We start from the raw sequence: 15,317 nt of genomic DNA on the forward strand, positions 1-15,317 counted from the left end.
TATTTGAAGGCTATATAATTGTCTATTATCATCAACATTAAACAAAATATTTGTTGATTCTGCACTGATCGTTGTGCACAAAGTACAGCCAATACATTCGTCAATAACACTTTGGCATTAATAGACCCTTGCGATATGATATGAAGAAGAGCAATTGCTGAAAACAACGCTATTTTTATATTGTTTTCTTTTAAGTCCACAGTGTTCTTGACGAATGTGTTCAGATTTTTTATTATTATCACAAACATGTCGTTATAAAACGCCGTTGTTAGAGCACTGGGTATTCACATTTGTGGCGCGTGCTTTAGTCCAGCAGGGCCAATGTAATGGGATGCAATCCGCCTTTCCCAACAGAGTAAAACTTTCTGCTGCAACTTCACATTTGTTGACAGTTTGTTGGCTTTCGCGAGCGGATGGTCCCTTCTTAATCCGCGTGCGCTTGCATGGCCCGTCAAACTCCCACCCGCCCGCCCGCCCCTTGCTTCTTCTCCCTGGAGTTTATTCAGTCTGCCATCGCTCCGGTTCCACGGAAAATATTTTTTTTTTTTAATCCACAAGCAAGTGGCGAGCGTCCTTAAAAGATCCACACGCGCGCGCGGGATGCAGCGTGGGGAGTTCGCGTACGCATTTGTGCGTGCGAGCGAGCGGTGTGTGTGTGTTGGACTTTTTCGCACCGTACGCAAAGCTCAATCGTGCTAATCGGATGTGCGGAGCTCGGCTAGCCCACCTCATTTGCCTCGTGCTCCCCATTGCCCCCCCCCCCCCCCCCACTGGAACATGAGACCTTCTAGAATTCCTAACTTCCAAGCGCCATCATCATCACCACCGCCAGAGATCGTGCAGTGCCGTGATGGTCGGCAACGGTGGAGTTCGCAATCCCAGAAGTCGCCGGCTCGATTCGATCTCGACTCTAAGGAAACAGCGGTGCCACGTTTCTTAAACCCCCTCGCTGCCAGCTCTATCCACCCCAGCAGAGTAACGTCCAGGGCACGGCTAGGAGTTGAGGCAGATCTCGTGTGGGGCTACCTGCTACGTCGATGGGCAATATTGTCTCCCCCCACACACATCACCTATCATATATTATTGTGTTCTTTGGAGGCCGCCAGTGTTATTGAGGAATACGTGTTTGTGTGTGTGTGCGTGTTACCGGCAATATATTTTCATCGGTTGCGTAACGCTGTGTGGAAGCTACCTGGTCTGTCGCTCCGCACAAAGCTTCAGGTCTTCTCAGACACGGTCATTCCCTCCCTTCTCTACGCTTGCGAAACGTGGACCCCCCCCCTAATGGAGCATCTTCGCCGGTTGGAAACATTTAGGCTGGCCTGCCTACGATCCATCTTGGGTTTAACCAGGCTGGATTGTGTGAGGAGGAGCGACGCTCACAACAACGAGGGGAGCGCTGGGTGGCTAAAGCACAGCAAGTTGGTACAGTAGGGGGCACAGGTGGTGCATCAGTCAGTCATCTCGGTCAGTCGACCCGTGGCAACTGGGTCTGCCCCATGACCTCCTGCCAGCGGGCGTTCGACACTTCACGTGGCCTCAAGGTGCACGTAGCCTGGCACAAGCGTTGTGGTGACGTCAACCGCCACTTAATGGCGAATGGCGGTTGTTGTTGTTGTGTTACCTACGCTTGTGCAACACTGCCAGACTCAGTATCGCCGAATAATTTGCACGAATTGGTGCTCGCTACTAAAAGCATGTGCGTCCTTTGAATAAAAAAAGCTTAGATCGTGATAATTGTTTTTTTACCCTTCTATCTGGCAACAAAACTGACACCTTTTTTACAAGGAGTCATGTTTGCATAGACCACAATACCTGCAGTCATAATACAAACAAAAGACATAACTCTGATAATGTGCACTGTCCTTGAAGTTGATTGGTCCACACCCGAGACAGCTTTCCTTAGAGCCTAGTCTCACATGGGGTGGACCAGATGACGCCAAAAGGCGCACAACTCAAAGACAATGCACCATCAGAGTATGAGAGCTCGGGCAAATGAGGTTCCAATGGTGTAAAAGCTTAGATATGTTTAGGCATGTAAGCACACGTAGTTTACTGCAACGTAACACCAGGCTCGCTCGCTCTCTGTCTCTCTGCCGTTGAGTCCTTTACTTCTCTTGTTCATGCTGCAGTCGCCCTGCTCGATCTGAGACACTGCTTGAAATATTCAACTTGCCCCGTCGTCATAGACGCTGCAGTGTGCACGGATCCCGTAAATGACCGCTACAATGCGGTGCATCATGGGACCTTTTTTTTGCCAGTATCAAAGTATGACGAACAAGGATAGGTTCTTACCATTTCTGGGCAATAAAACAGGGAGGTGTGAAGATGTTCAAACAGCAAATGGATACCTTTTGCAAGGCATCAAGTCTGCGTTAACCACACGTACTTGTGAACATGCAAATAAACATGGTACGATCATATATGGCATTGTCTTTGAAACTGATTGGCCTGCACCAGGGACGGTCTTCTTTATGGCCTAGTCTCACCAGTGTCAGAAGAGAGAATGCCAGAATGCGACCAGTACAAGTGCAATGCACGCATCAGAACAATTATAGCTCAGGGTGAGCAGCAAAATAAGTTTCGATGTATGAAAACTACGAATAAGTTTTACCCTTTCTGGAAATACATGCGGTGCAGCTTGAAGGGGGGACAGCCAGCATTTGAGTCTCAGTCTGCGGTCTGGTTGACACCAACCCGTGTAGTTTTAGTTAAGTCTGCAGATTTAATTTCGTCCATTCTCCTAGTTTAGAAGGCAACGGAACATTTACAAGATTTAGTCGACCCTTACATATTCAATATTTATGTGAGGTGCATGTAATTCCCCCCCCCCCCACCCCTCAAATATTTAACAGGTCAACAAATCAGTGATCTCAGTAAATATGTTGACATACATATTTAGCTATTAGATTTGGTCTTCCAATGGCGTAGGGGCACTGCAGTCGCGAATAACACGACTACACCATCTTAAATTTCGATTTAAAGCTTTCGTGACTGCAGGGATTCATCTTCTTGGTTCTTTCGGTAAAGTCACGTAGAATGGAAATAATAAAATAATACAAATAAAACATAATAAAATAATTCTCACGACGTTTCGGCCACAACGCAGGCAGCCGTCCTCAGGTGAAGAACAGGTCTGTCGATAAGACAGAGTCTGAATGACACGTCCTGGGCTTGGAGCGTCTATTTAAGCTGGGAGGGAGGAGGGAGAGCGCCTTGACAAAAGAATTTGCATATCAAGAAGAATTTTAGCATATTTATGTAATATTACACTATGTATTATTCTACCCACCCTACTGCACACCACACTGCTGCATATTCACCATACAACTACGAATTTTTACACCATCTTTTTACACCATCTTAGTCTGCATCTTCATTCAGTCATACCTTGGCATCGTTATGCTTAAGTCTTCGCTGGGTAAGTTATAATCGATCTTATTTAGTGTATTCTTTCTCCCTCTTCCCTAATGTTCAAGCTTGCGTAATTGACCACGCGTCGCCGCACTCATTGTCATGTTAATTTTTTCTCTAACCCCTCCCTCTCTCCGCCCCCGCCCCCCCTCTGTTTATTTAAGGCCTCGCCACAGAGACGATCTCCCTGTCTGTGCCTGTGTTACTCTCTCTCTGTGTATCTTGGTGATATCTGTCTGCTTATATGTCTGTCTATAGTTTTCTGGTTAGATTTTTGTTGCTATTTCATTTATACCTGATGATGATTGCTTGTGTTGCAATCGAAACGTCGTATGCTATTATTTAATTTATTATTTTATCTTTATACGTGACTTTACCGAAAGAACCAAAGAGTAAGTTATAATCGTGACGATTCGTGATTATCATGCACTCATAGCCATCGTTGACTTATAAAAAAAAATGTTTAACCCACTTGCCTTGGATAATTCCGTAAACAACAATAAATGTTGGCTGGTGGTCAGGTTTTCTCGCTCAAGGATTCCTCGCCGAGGGTGACCGTGAGCATTCGGTGCAATAATGCTGTAAATTATTTAACCGCTCAAGGCCACTCCATCTATGAATGCCATTCTGTTTCCTCCAAAGCCGATGCCCTCATCAGACGAACTCACTCATTCGCTGAATGTCTCCATGCCAAGAATGATCATTTTTGCACAACAGACAAAAATAACGTTGCAAGCCAGCGTCAATCTTCATACTGCACTTAACATTCACAAAACCTCCTGGAGTACAGATACAATTACAATGCATTTGAATGTGCGTAAATTCATATTGTTGTATTGCCTGTGTAAATGCAATTAGCTCACATAATTGTTGGCACGACCTCTGTGGGAAAAAAAACATGCTGACAACTAATATGAATACTGACCACGTGTGTATGTTGCATTTCTTTCGCACCTTACTTACGAAAGTGTGGGAAATATTAGAGTGGTCTAGATTTGAAGCTTTCGTGACTGCAGGGATTCATACTCTTAGCTTTTTCGGTAAAGTCACGTAGGTAAAAAAATGAAATTAAAATTAATAATAATAAAATAATAATAAATCACGACGTTTCGGAGGCAACACAAGTCTCCGTCATCAGGTGGGACCGTCACAGCCAGATGCAGCAAAAGATACAGCAAATCTGGCTGTGACGGTCCCACCTGATGACGGAGACTTGTGTTGCCTCCGAAACGTCGTGATTTAATATTATTTTATTTTTATTAATTTTAATTTAGTTTTTAGCTACGTGACTTTACCGAAAAAACTAAGAGCATAGTATTAGAGTGATCTTGTGGTGATTAGCGCACTGGACTGTGCATTTGACGACCCGAAGTCGATTTCTAGCCGTGGCTAAACACAGTGCCAAGTGATAACTGAGCCATTCCTTGATATTTTCGCCTTCGCAAACCCACACTGACCAGCGTGGTGAAGTATAGCGGAACAAGCCACATGTCACGGTATGGGGAAGCCTTCAGCCTGCAATGGATTGCCAAAGGGCTGAAAATAATCAGTTCTGAATCAATACATTGATATTGTTACTCGTGATATTTGCATACAATCATGACTAAATTTCTGCAAGTGTTACGCAAATGTTATGACAATTCTAGCTTCAGCTAATGGAGCTTAAGCAGACTGTGTAAAGTAGATGAGACAGAACACAACTGTAATAAAAAAAACGATTGTAGAATAGAATTGCAACCCCAAAATTGTAACATACCAAATGTGTGGGCGTTGGAGATGGGGAAGTGAGTAAATCATTACAGTACATACTTAGTATTTATTATATCATAATACCATGCAATTGTTTCCAAAATATCCATGAACACTGCAGTGCTAATATATATTCGATTGGCCTTGAGTTAATTCATTATCACGAGCATTTATAACCCGTTTCAATGAATCCGAATACACATATACTATTTTAATGCCCTTTTTGCAAAGAAAGAGATGGATGGAGATGATAAAACAAGTATATTGGTGCAAAGGTTTAACAAGATGATCGTTTGTTGCATGGCTAATTTTCAACTCAGAGGTCGATTTGATTGCAGTATGCCCTAGCTATGGCTAGAGCCATCGGAATTTCCATCTCGATCGTGAACAGACGTTAATCCAATTTATAATAAACTTTTGGATTAGATCGCGTTATTTATAAATGTGTCGTAATCCTCCACCACCCGACACGGCCAATCAGCAAAAAAGTGTCACGTTGACAAAAGACAAATAGTTCAAGTGTCAAAGTGACACTTTTTTGCTGATTGGCCGTGTCGGGTGGTGGAGGGTTACGACACATTTATAAATAACGCGATCTAACCCAAAAACGTTTATTATGAATAATTCTGGTCGCGAAAGCCTACGTGTTAAACCAATTGTACAGCATTATCGGCTCGAAATTAAGTTAGAAGCTAAGGTACTTTTTCGCAAGGTGCCATTGCACCCTCTCTCTTTCTCTCTATCTCATAACAACGCTCAGGAGGGCCTCCTTTGGGTGCTGGAGAGTTGTGCCACTGTGGGAACCCGGGCCGGCTCTTTTGTTTGCACCGCAAACAACCACCGTGAAGAGTGGGGTGGAGGAAGGGATATCACTGTTACCCAAACAAGTCATTAGTAACCGGAGCAACATGCCCCACTGCCAGCATTGGATCCTATGTATCGCTTTTTTCCGCAAAGTTGAACGGAATTACGCAAATTTGTAAAACAAAAAAAAGCGTGCGTGTTGTGAAACGTGTCCGTCACGGGAGACGACATGAATATTCTGTGCTCTTTGGTTCTTTCGGTAAAGTGACGTAGATTTAAAATTAATAGATCACGACGTTTCGATCGCAACACAAGCAACCGTCAGCGGTTCTCCTGCTGTTTGTCTCACCTGATGACGGTTGCTTGTGTTGCGATCGAAACGTCGTGATCGATTACTTTTCTATCTACGTGACTTTATCGAAAGGACCAAAGAGTATGGATTCCTGCAGTCACGAAAGCTTCAAATCAAGAATAAATATTCTGTTTAACACCATAGGCTTTCGCTACCGTTATCATACATAGTTGTTTTTTTGGTAAGATCGCATAAATGTGTCGTTAAAACCCGCCACCACCCGACACAGCCAACTAGTAAGGGTTGTTACGTAAACAGAACGTGCAAATTCGTCACTAGAACAGCACTAACCGGTGTGTTGGAGAGCCAAGCCACAACATTTACAATCTGAGTACGACGTTTCGCCAGTAATTACAACTAGCTTCATCATGCGACAGCCAGATTTGTGGCTCTATTATGGATGAAAATTCTTGATAGGACCCTTTTTTATCGCCAGTATCAAAGTATGCAAAAATAAGAATAGGTTGTACCTTGTCTGGCAATGAAACAGGTGTTAAGATGTTCCAACACCAAATATATATCTTTGCAAGGCATCAAAGACAATGCTTATATTATAATCAGAGCATGATTCCTTGTTTAGCCACGATTACGTGTGGCTAATGCAGACTTAATGCCTTGCAAAAAAGGTTTGTATTGATTTTAAGCTGTCGTGTCTGCAGGGATTCATCTTCTTGGTTCTTTCGGTAAAGTCACGTAAAAGGGAAATAATAAAAATAAAACAATAAAATACAATTCTCACGACGTTTCGGCTACAACGCAAGCAGCCGTCCTCAGGTGAAGAACAGGTCTGTCGGAAAGACAGCATTATTCAGACGCTGTCTTTCAGACGCTGTCTTTCCGACAGACCTGTTCATTCAGACGCTGTCTTTCCGACAGACCTGTTCTTCACCTGAGGGCGGCTGCTTGCGTTGTGGCCGAAACGTCGTGAGAATTGTATTTTGTTTGATTTTTATTATTGTATTATTTCCCTTCTACGTGACTTCACCGAAAGAAACAAGAAGATGAACCAAGAAAAGGTTTATATTGGGTGTTTGAACATCTTCACACCTTCTGTTTCATTGCCAGAAAGGGTACAACCGTTTTCTTATTTTTTCCGAAATATTCTGGTTCCATCCGTGAGGTTTGTGGTGAAACATCCACCAGAATGGACGTCTGTGAAAAAATAGCTTCATAGCTCATCGGATTCCTCCAGTATAAATATTATGCTGATTCCGATATCCTTTCATGTCTAGGGGGGGAAACAAAAAATGTTGTAAAGTAGTTGTTGCCAAACGTTATTGGCCTTGCTAAAGGCAGCGGGCGAGTGTTGCCGTATCTGTGAATGCCATCACAATCGGGAGCCTGGCACCGCCGTGTCAAACCCGTTAGTAGAAGTTGCCTGCCGGTACAAGAATTTGGCACACTGCAAAGTGGAAATGTGCCCTGTGGGTTACTCTTACTGATTTGAGACCACAGAAGAAGAATACAACTCCTACTCGCTGAATAAATTCAAAGGAGTGCATGAACGTGGAAAACCACGCACTTATCTAGACTATGCAAGAAATGCGTGTTTTTGTACCAAGGCGCTATAAATTACGTCGGGCGAAAGGGGGAAGGAATTTATTGGACGTGTTCGCTGTGCCTCAAATTGTGCGGTGTTGGGTTTGTTTCGGCAATTACGTCTTTGTAGATCTGCAAAGCATTAACTGAAGATAAACACGTTCAAAAGTAGTATAAATTAGTATGTATTTTTTTTATTCCATTACATACCTGTCGAGCAATAAGCAAACTCCACACTCCCACACAATGTACAGCTTTCAGGAGTTAGTTAACATTACAACCAAGATAACGTATACTTTATGCAGCACTTAAAAGCTTAAAGGTGTTCAAAGTTAAGTTTAAGCCCGTGTCATGAACCCCATACAAAATTAGTTGGACATGTTTGAAATTGGAGGACTCGGACTGAGTTTCAATCACAAATAGTTAGAGTGAACATCTTCTTGGTTCTTTCGATAAAGTCACGTAGAAGGAAAATAATAAAATAATAAAACATAATAAAATAATTCTCACGTTTCGGCCACAACGCAAGCAGCCGTCCTCAGGTGAAGAATGAAACACCACCAAGCTTGCTTCATTCTTCACCTGAGGACGGCTGCTTGCGTTGTGGCTGAAACGTCGTGAGAATTATTTTGTTTTATTTCTATTATTTTCCTTCTACGTGACTTTACCGAAAGAACCAAGAAGGTGAATCCGTGCAGTCACGAAAGCTTTAAATCGAAAGTTAGAGTGAACTTCAATTGAAGGTAAAGCATTGTATATTTGAGCATTTTTAGTGGAGGCACCATGTAGATTTGTAAGTGTACCTATGGAGACAACACTAGTGGTTAAAACCCCAGACGAGACGGGACACATACGCCGTGTACGATCCCATGAGAATGCGTACGGATCCAGATCGCTGCTCAGTTAATACATTAAAGAGACACCGTTACACGTGAATACGTGTAAAATGTTACGCAAGGAAAACACGGGCAACTTCCACACGTGCGCGCGTGGCGTGTTCCCGCAGCGCAGTAGGTATTACTGAACTTTTCAAAGAACTCTATCTATTACCGTGCTCCCCGCTGAGAACAAGAGAAGCGCCACCCTAGAATGGCCCCGCTCAAGCTACAAGAACGTCTATCTGTTGCCTCTATAAACAGTGTCTCTAAGGTTTGTTCCACGACCGCATTCCGCAATTTTGATAATAATAAAAATATTTCAAGATTGCGAAAGCGCAGCAACAGGTGTCAAAACAAGAGTTGTACTGCTGCTGCTGCTGCCCCGATTCTGCAAGTCGAGTGGCCCAACTAATGCGGCCAATGCAAAATAAATTACAGAGCGTAAAATAAATACCGGACTGCACTGCGTGATAATAAATCCCCCGTGGTTTCAAACCCGTTGTTTGAAACACGCGCGGCCGTTGCTTGGGTTTTAATGTTAAAAATTACACACGAAAGAACATTCGTGCAAAGGGATGCCAGACTTTAAGGAAAAGTCAGAAACTTCAGCGCGCTTATATTTTAAAACATGCTAGAATGGCCGTCAATAATCGTGATATGATTGTCGTTTCATTAAATTGTCGTTTAAATGAAACCCAAAATGTTGACAAAATGTGTTTTATACCAAATGTGGCCCATCAATGTTACAAAGGTTGAGGTCGTTGAACTCTGTTTTAACTCACTGAGTAGACAGAATTCAAAAGCAAATTCCTGTTAGTACTCATCTTTAAATGAAAGTGTTAGCAAGTGTTTCGATGTGTATGGTTTTGGCCTATGGGGACCCCAAGACCAGTGGCTCTCGGGTTAACCGGACGTCGGTGCGTGCTGTACTACTGCCACCTACTGGCACACTGCAGTAAATGCTATTTTTTTTTCTTATACCAGAGTAGTAAAGCCGTACTCATGGCAGCAAAAGCTGCGATAATACAGCAGCACACGCTGCAGTCGAAACTAAATGAGGTCATCACCCTTGTAGCTATTTAAAAAATAGACAAGTGCTTGTTCGCAACTGCAACACAAAGTAAGTGCAATCAACTCTGAAGGCAGCGTTTAGGACGTTAACACTTTTATTGCACAAAGTATGGTACATCTACCGAGACCGGGGCGGTTATCGTGCTTCAAGTGCATTCTGTGAATGCACCGTCCTCAGTGCTATCGCTACATCTCCCCAATTCATTGCCATTCACGATGCGAGTCCATACACGTGCGCGAGCATGTGTTGGGAGGTGGACGGGACAGGGATGGGGGGGGGGGGAGATGTTTTTTTGGAAGGGCCACATATGTACATATGAATCGGCTGCGTTACAGACGACAACAAAATGAAGTGAAGCTGTCGGGCAGTTGCCCGAAGGAGTGGTGGGAAACATGATTGACCCGTGTTGATCTTCATCTGACACAGATCCCTCAACGGTGGGCCACGAGCGAGAAGCTTCCCGAACCGAACAGGATTCACGCGCGTGGGGTATTATTTTTCATTGCGCAGAGCCTCGATGAAGGCCTCCAGCTTCTCTTGGATTTCTCGTACTCGTTCTGTAATTGCATCGGAAACGAGCGTCACAGACAGCCAAGCCAGCTCATCATAGCCAATGTCATCATCACCATCACTTAGACCAATTTCATTATCAACATCACCTCCACCAATATCATCATCACCACCACCACCACCACCAAAGTCATTATCACCATCATCTCCACCAATTTCATTATCACCATCATCTCCAACAATGTCATCATCACCATCATCATTACCACCACCACCAATGTCAACATCACCATCAGTCATGGTGAAAAGGTAAATTGGTTATCAGTGTGTGACAATGAGTGCTTTTGCATCAATGGGGAAACTCACTGAGCTCCTCAGCCAACTGAACCCGACGCCCAGTCAGAAGTCTGATCTTCTTGCTGTTGTCTTCTGCAAAGTCCTCCAGCACCTCCTTCACATTCTTCTCCAGCCTCCGAGCTGCACAAATATTAAGTTACAATCTCTGCACAAGTAGAGGCGGTTCTGTCTCTTCTGCTGCTTCTCTCACGTATCTAACAGAACTCCCCCTGCTGACCAATTGCAACTGTTTCTTCTCAGCTTCGTCCAAAAACATCTAGCTGACACAAGGTACTTTTTTAACTTTTGATTATTAAAACCCCTTACACTCTGAAAATTGGACAAATTAGTCCAGGTAACTGCTGAAGCGAGAAATTACACACACACAAGTCAACACTTCGGACTCTGCTCATGGGACCCAGAAGGTTGAACTGGTCAAGAGTTTGCATGCTTGAACACATGCTGATAACACAAGTCTGAAAGGTCAATATTCCGAGAGAGAAAAAAATTCTAATTTTTATTAAAGTGGAAGTACAGAACGTATGTTTATTTCATTAACGAGAATCTCTTCTGCAGTGCTCCGGGAGATTTCATCATCAATCATCACGTCTCCCCAAGGCACCACCATCCCCGACAATCCCACGATGCAACAATTCACTCAGCACCTATACACGTACTGACTTTCTTCAACCAAACTATTTTTTATTTTACCAGGCAAGGCCCACGAGCTATTATCTCGTTTTCAGAAACGACCTGGCCACAAACGTTAGCTCAACAAAGTGGCTTATCACGTGTGGAAATTTATAACAGCCAAATACTCAATCTCCCCCAGGTGTATGTCATCCCGGACGTTTTCCATTCATTCTCGAAACACAGTGGTTCAATTGTGTTTCTATTCCCTCCAGTACCAAGCCTGATCCCGTGCCGCTGACCTTCAGTGTTGGTGAGCTGCTGCCTTAGTGTGTTGGCCGTGATTGACAGCATGCGCTGGATCCTCCAGAACAGCACGACGTCGTTGCACTCCAACTACAGGGCGCACAGGGCACAGCCGAGGGTTCAATCGCTGCACAGCCAATGGGCTTGCAAAGCCATAACACCCGAACATGCAAGTGACATCTGCATTGCGATCCTTTCATTTAACGTGTGACGCGAAGATGGGAAAACGGTAATGTCAGGCTCCAGCGGCAGTTTACCAACCACCGATTCTCACGACCCCATCGCACTCCGCCTGTCCATGTTAACGCACGTTCTCCGTCCAAATACAAATTAAGCTTCGATTTAAAGCTTTCGTGACTGCAGGGATTCATCTTCTTGGTTCTTTTGGTAAAGTCACGTAAAAGGGAAATAATAAAATAATAAAAATAAAACAGAATTAAACAATTCTCACGACGTTTCGGCCACAACGCAAGCAGAGGAAGAACAGGTCTGTCTTCAGACGCTGTCTTCCGTCCTCAGGTGAAGAACAGGTCTGCCTTCAGACGCTGTCTTCCCGACAGACCTGTTCTTCACCTGAGTACGGCTGCTTGCGTTGTGGCCGAAACGTCGTGAGAATTATTTAATGTTTATTTTTATTATTTTATTATTTCCCTTCTACGTGACTTTACCGAAAGAACCAAGAAGACAAATTAAGCTGTTACACGCTGCACGCGCATGAAGATTGCTAAACATAGCCCGCATGACCCAGAGTGTGCGTCTAAACTTGAATCGCCACACTCCACGTCACACGGGACACTCACGCACGGCGTCTTGTATTGGAATCGGCCGCTAGCTACGTCACATCGCAAGTGTTTGCCAATCATCAGGCTGGTGCAGCATGCAACAACCTCATCTGTAGTTGACCGAATGAGAGTGGCGATTACGAAAAGGCGTACCGAGTTGGCTCGTGAGGACTGGAGCATGGGAAGCCCTTCTCTAGAGAAACAGGGCTAATGAGCGTTAAGTGTGGCGCTTGCCTCCGAGTCCACGAAGTTCTTCTGGTAGTAGTAGAATCCTCGCCGGCACAGATTGCAGTGGTCCAGGGCTTTTTTGAGGAAGCTGCGTCTGTAAACCTGGTGCCACGTGTCTTTGATCTGACGCACAACGATGTGAACACAACACAGTGTGACGATTTCAATGATACATCACAACGAACGGTTAAGGGTGCAATCATTTTCAGGATAAAAAAAAAATAATGAATGCATTTCAGATGGTTGGAGTATTAAAGCTACCTAACTCAATAACACGAATGTATGACCAAAATCACCCGGATTGTGCCCAGTATCTAAGCAGATGTAAATTAAACTATTTTTTATTTTACCAGGTAAGGCCCACTAAGCTATATAACCCTTTTTGAGAAGCGACCGGACCACAAACGATAGCTCAACGAAGTGGCTTATCACCATGTGGAAATGTATAGCAGTCAAATACTCTAAATGCATCATGGGACCTCCTTTGCCAGTACCACAATATGAGAATAGGTTTTCCACTTTTTTCTGTAAACAAAACAGGTGTTATGTTAAAACACCAAACTGAGACATTTTACAAGGAATCATGTCTGCATTAACCACAAGACTTGTGGTCAGAATGCAAACAAAAAAGTACTCTGATAAAATATGCATTGTCCTTGAAACCGATTTGTTCACACCAGAGACAGCTTTTCCCTCTCGTGCCTATATAAAGCCACAACATATATGATCAGAGTAAGTTTTTTGTTTGCATTCCGACCACAAGTCTTGTGGTTAATGCAGACATGATTCCTTGTAAAAAGGTTTCAGTTTGGTGTTTTAACATAACACCTGTTTTGTTTCCAGAAAAAAGGGGAAGACCTATTCTCACTCTAAATGCATGTTGATTCTAAATGTGGAGGGAAAAACTGCAGGACATGGAGAAAAATCCACACAGCAGGCGTCAAGGTTAGGATAGAACCCACAACCTCCTGTATACCAGGCAAGGTCGCGCTTGGATGGGCAACTACCATGCACAAAGCTGATGTTGTAGGCTCCTATGTTATCAGCAGATGGTAATACGGCGAAATCCATGTTTACAGTGTACTATGCTCAAATGTATCTGGCCTTGACAATCATCCAATCCACACTGACCAGCATAGTGAAGGATGGTGAAATAACCCCCAAGACGCGCGCGAAGCGGGAAGACCCTCATCCAGCAGCGGTTTTACAATATGGCTCTACGTGTATACATGCGTAACTCACTCTGTGTGCTAATTCTTTCATGTTTTTAACGAGAATTCAACTGGGAACCCTGTCAGTATGTTGTGTGTCGTGTGCGCATCTTCAATTGGTTAAAGAGGGGGGGCGTACCAAGCCAGCGTCCACCTCCACGCCGCGGGACTCCAGGTTCTTGCGCACGGTGGTGATCTCATCGCTGGCCAGGTACGCCGTGTGCTCGCCATCCACCTTCAGCAGCCGCTCCAGCTCAGACTTGGTCTCGTTCCGGACGCTCTGTAACCATGGGGGGGGGGGGGTTAAAGGGGCCAAAGGGTTAAAAGATCATTTTTAGTTTTTAAATTGCCATATTCTCTACAAATATTCGGCATGTATTGATTAAACAGTGATTCCAGGATTGTCATGATGCAAGGTTGTGATTTCATTCAAGAATATATTCCATATTGACTCGATTTTACAATCTCGTTTGTACTGTTTTCTTCCGTCTCATTTCCACACAGCGTTGTTTGCTCCAAAATGTTGATGCATGTATTGCGAGTGTAAGGGCCCAATTGAATCAAAGACTCGATGCATCATCACCTGCCAAAAATGGAGGCCACCATTCCATGTATATTCCACAAAACTGCAATAAATGATATCATTTATTTCATTTACCAACCAAGGTAAGGCTATGTGGCTTGCAACCTGAAGGCTTTGAGTGTATATTAGTCAGGCACTGACACAGCAAACAAATAATTAGGACATTGTCAGAAGTCAACAGTGGTCGTAAGTATGGACTCTTCCCTGCCATACCAATGTGGAATTTCCACCACAGTCGAAGAGCTGTAGACAGGAGAGAAACACCACACAACGCTCGTTTGTGTGGAAAACCCACTTAGACCTATGGCTTGTTCATTTACAATTTCGGGAATCTCTAAAGCAGTGGTGTAGGTATCAAGTGTGCCGATGGTGCAAGCTGCACCGGGACCCACAGGTTGGAGAGACCCAGGTACAAGGCTACGAAGATGGGAAATTGTATAGGAGAGGGCCCACTTCATTCCTAGCACCAGGGTCTGTGGCAACCACACTACGCCACTGCTCTAAAAAGGTGTGCCAAGTCCATTCTCTTACTCATATGCCACAACCATGAAAATGTTTGCACCCTTGGTAAAGGCAAAACGCACGATTTATGCAACTACGTATAAGAGATGTGTTTCGGTGAAAATGTAAAGACCTGCTCTGGGGTGCGGTTGGTCCATTGAATCCAACGTTCCCTCCACTCTGGGCCAACCATGTCCCTGATGACATTATCAGCTGGAAAATACACGGACATATTTACAAGCACAATGAAGAATAATAATGTTATTGGTGGGGTATATATAATAAAACTGCATAGATCCTGCTAAAGTGCATACACTTTTCATTTGGAGGATGTTGCACACCCAAAACATGTCATAGCATGGAGATTGTAGTGAGGATTTGGTTATAATCTTGATTTGAAGCTTTCGTGACTGCAGGAATCC

At 43.9% G+C, this 15,317-nt stretch overlaps 1 protein-coding gene across 4 annotated transcripts in view; it reads right to left on the reverse strand.

The window, feature by feature from the left end:
- Nucleotides 1-8,032: 8,032 nt before the first annotated feature.
- The window catches only part of OPA1 (OPA1 mitochondrial dynamin like GTPase), a 30,705-nt gene continuing 23,420 nt past the window's right edge, over nt 8,033-15,317 (reverse strand). For all 4 annotated transcript variants that reach the window (XM_078607781.1, XM_078607779.1, XM_078607782.1 and 1 more), the window contains 6 exons: nt 15,029-15,108; nt 13,951-14,091; nt 12,607-12,723; nt 11,587-11,680; nt 10,685-10,795; nt 8,033-10,365 (listed from right to left, as the gene is read on the reverse strand). In XM_078607781.1, coding sequence (XP_078463907.1) covers nt 10,301-10,365; nt 10,685-10,795; nt 11,587-11,680; nt 12,607-12,723; nt 13,951-14,091; nt 15,029-15,108 — 608 coding nt within the window. In that variant the 3' untranslated portion in view covers nt 8,033-10,300. The remainder of the gene's footprint in view (nt 10,366-10,684; nt 10,796-11,586; nt 11,681-12,606; nt 12,724-13,950; nt 14,092-15,028; nt 15,109-15,317) is intronic.

This window comes from Lampetra planeri, chromosome 28 (genome assembly GCF_965212315.1).
Source record: "Lampetra planeri chromosome 28, kcLamPlan1.2.h2, whole genome shotgun sequence".
Classification (NCBI taxonomy): domain Eukaryota; kingdom Metazoa; phylum Chordata; class Hyperoartia; order Petromyzontiformes; family Petromyzontidae; genus Lampetra; species Lampetra planeri.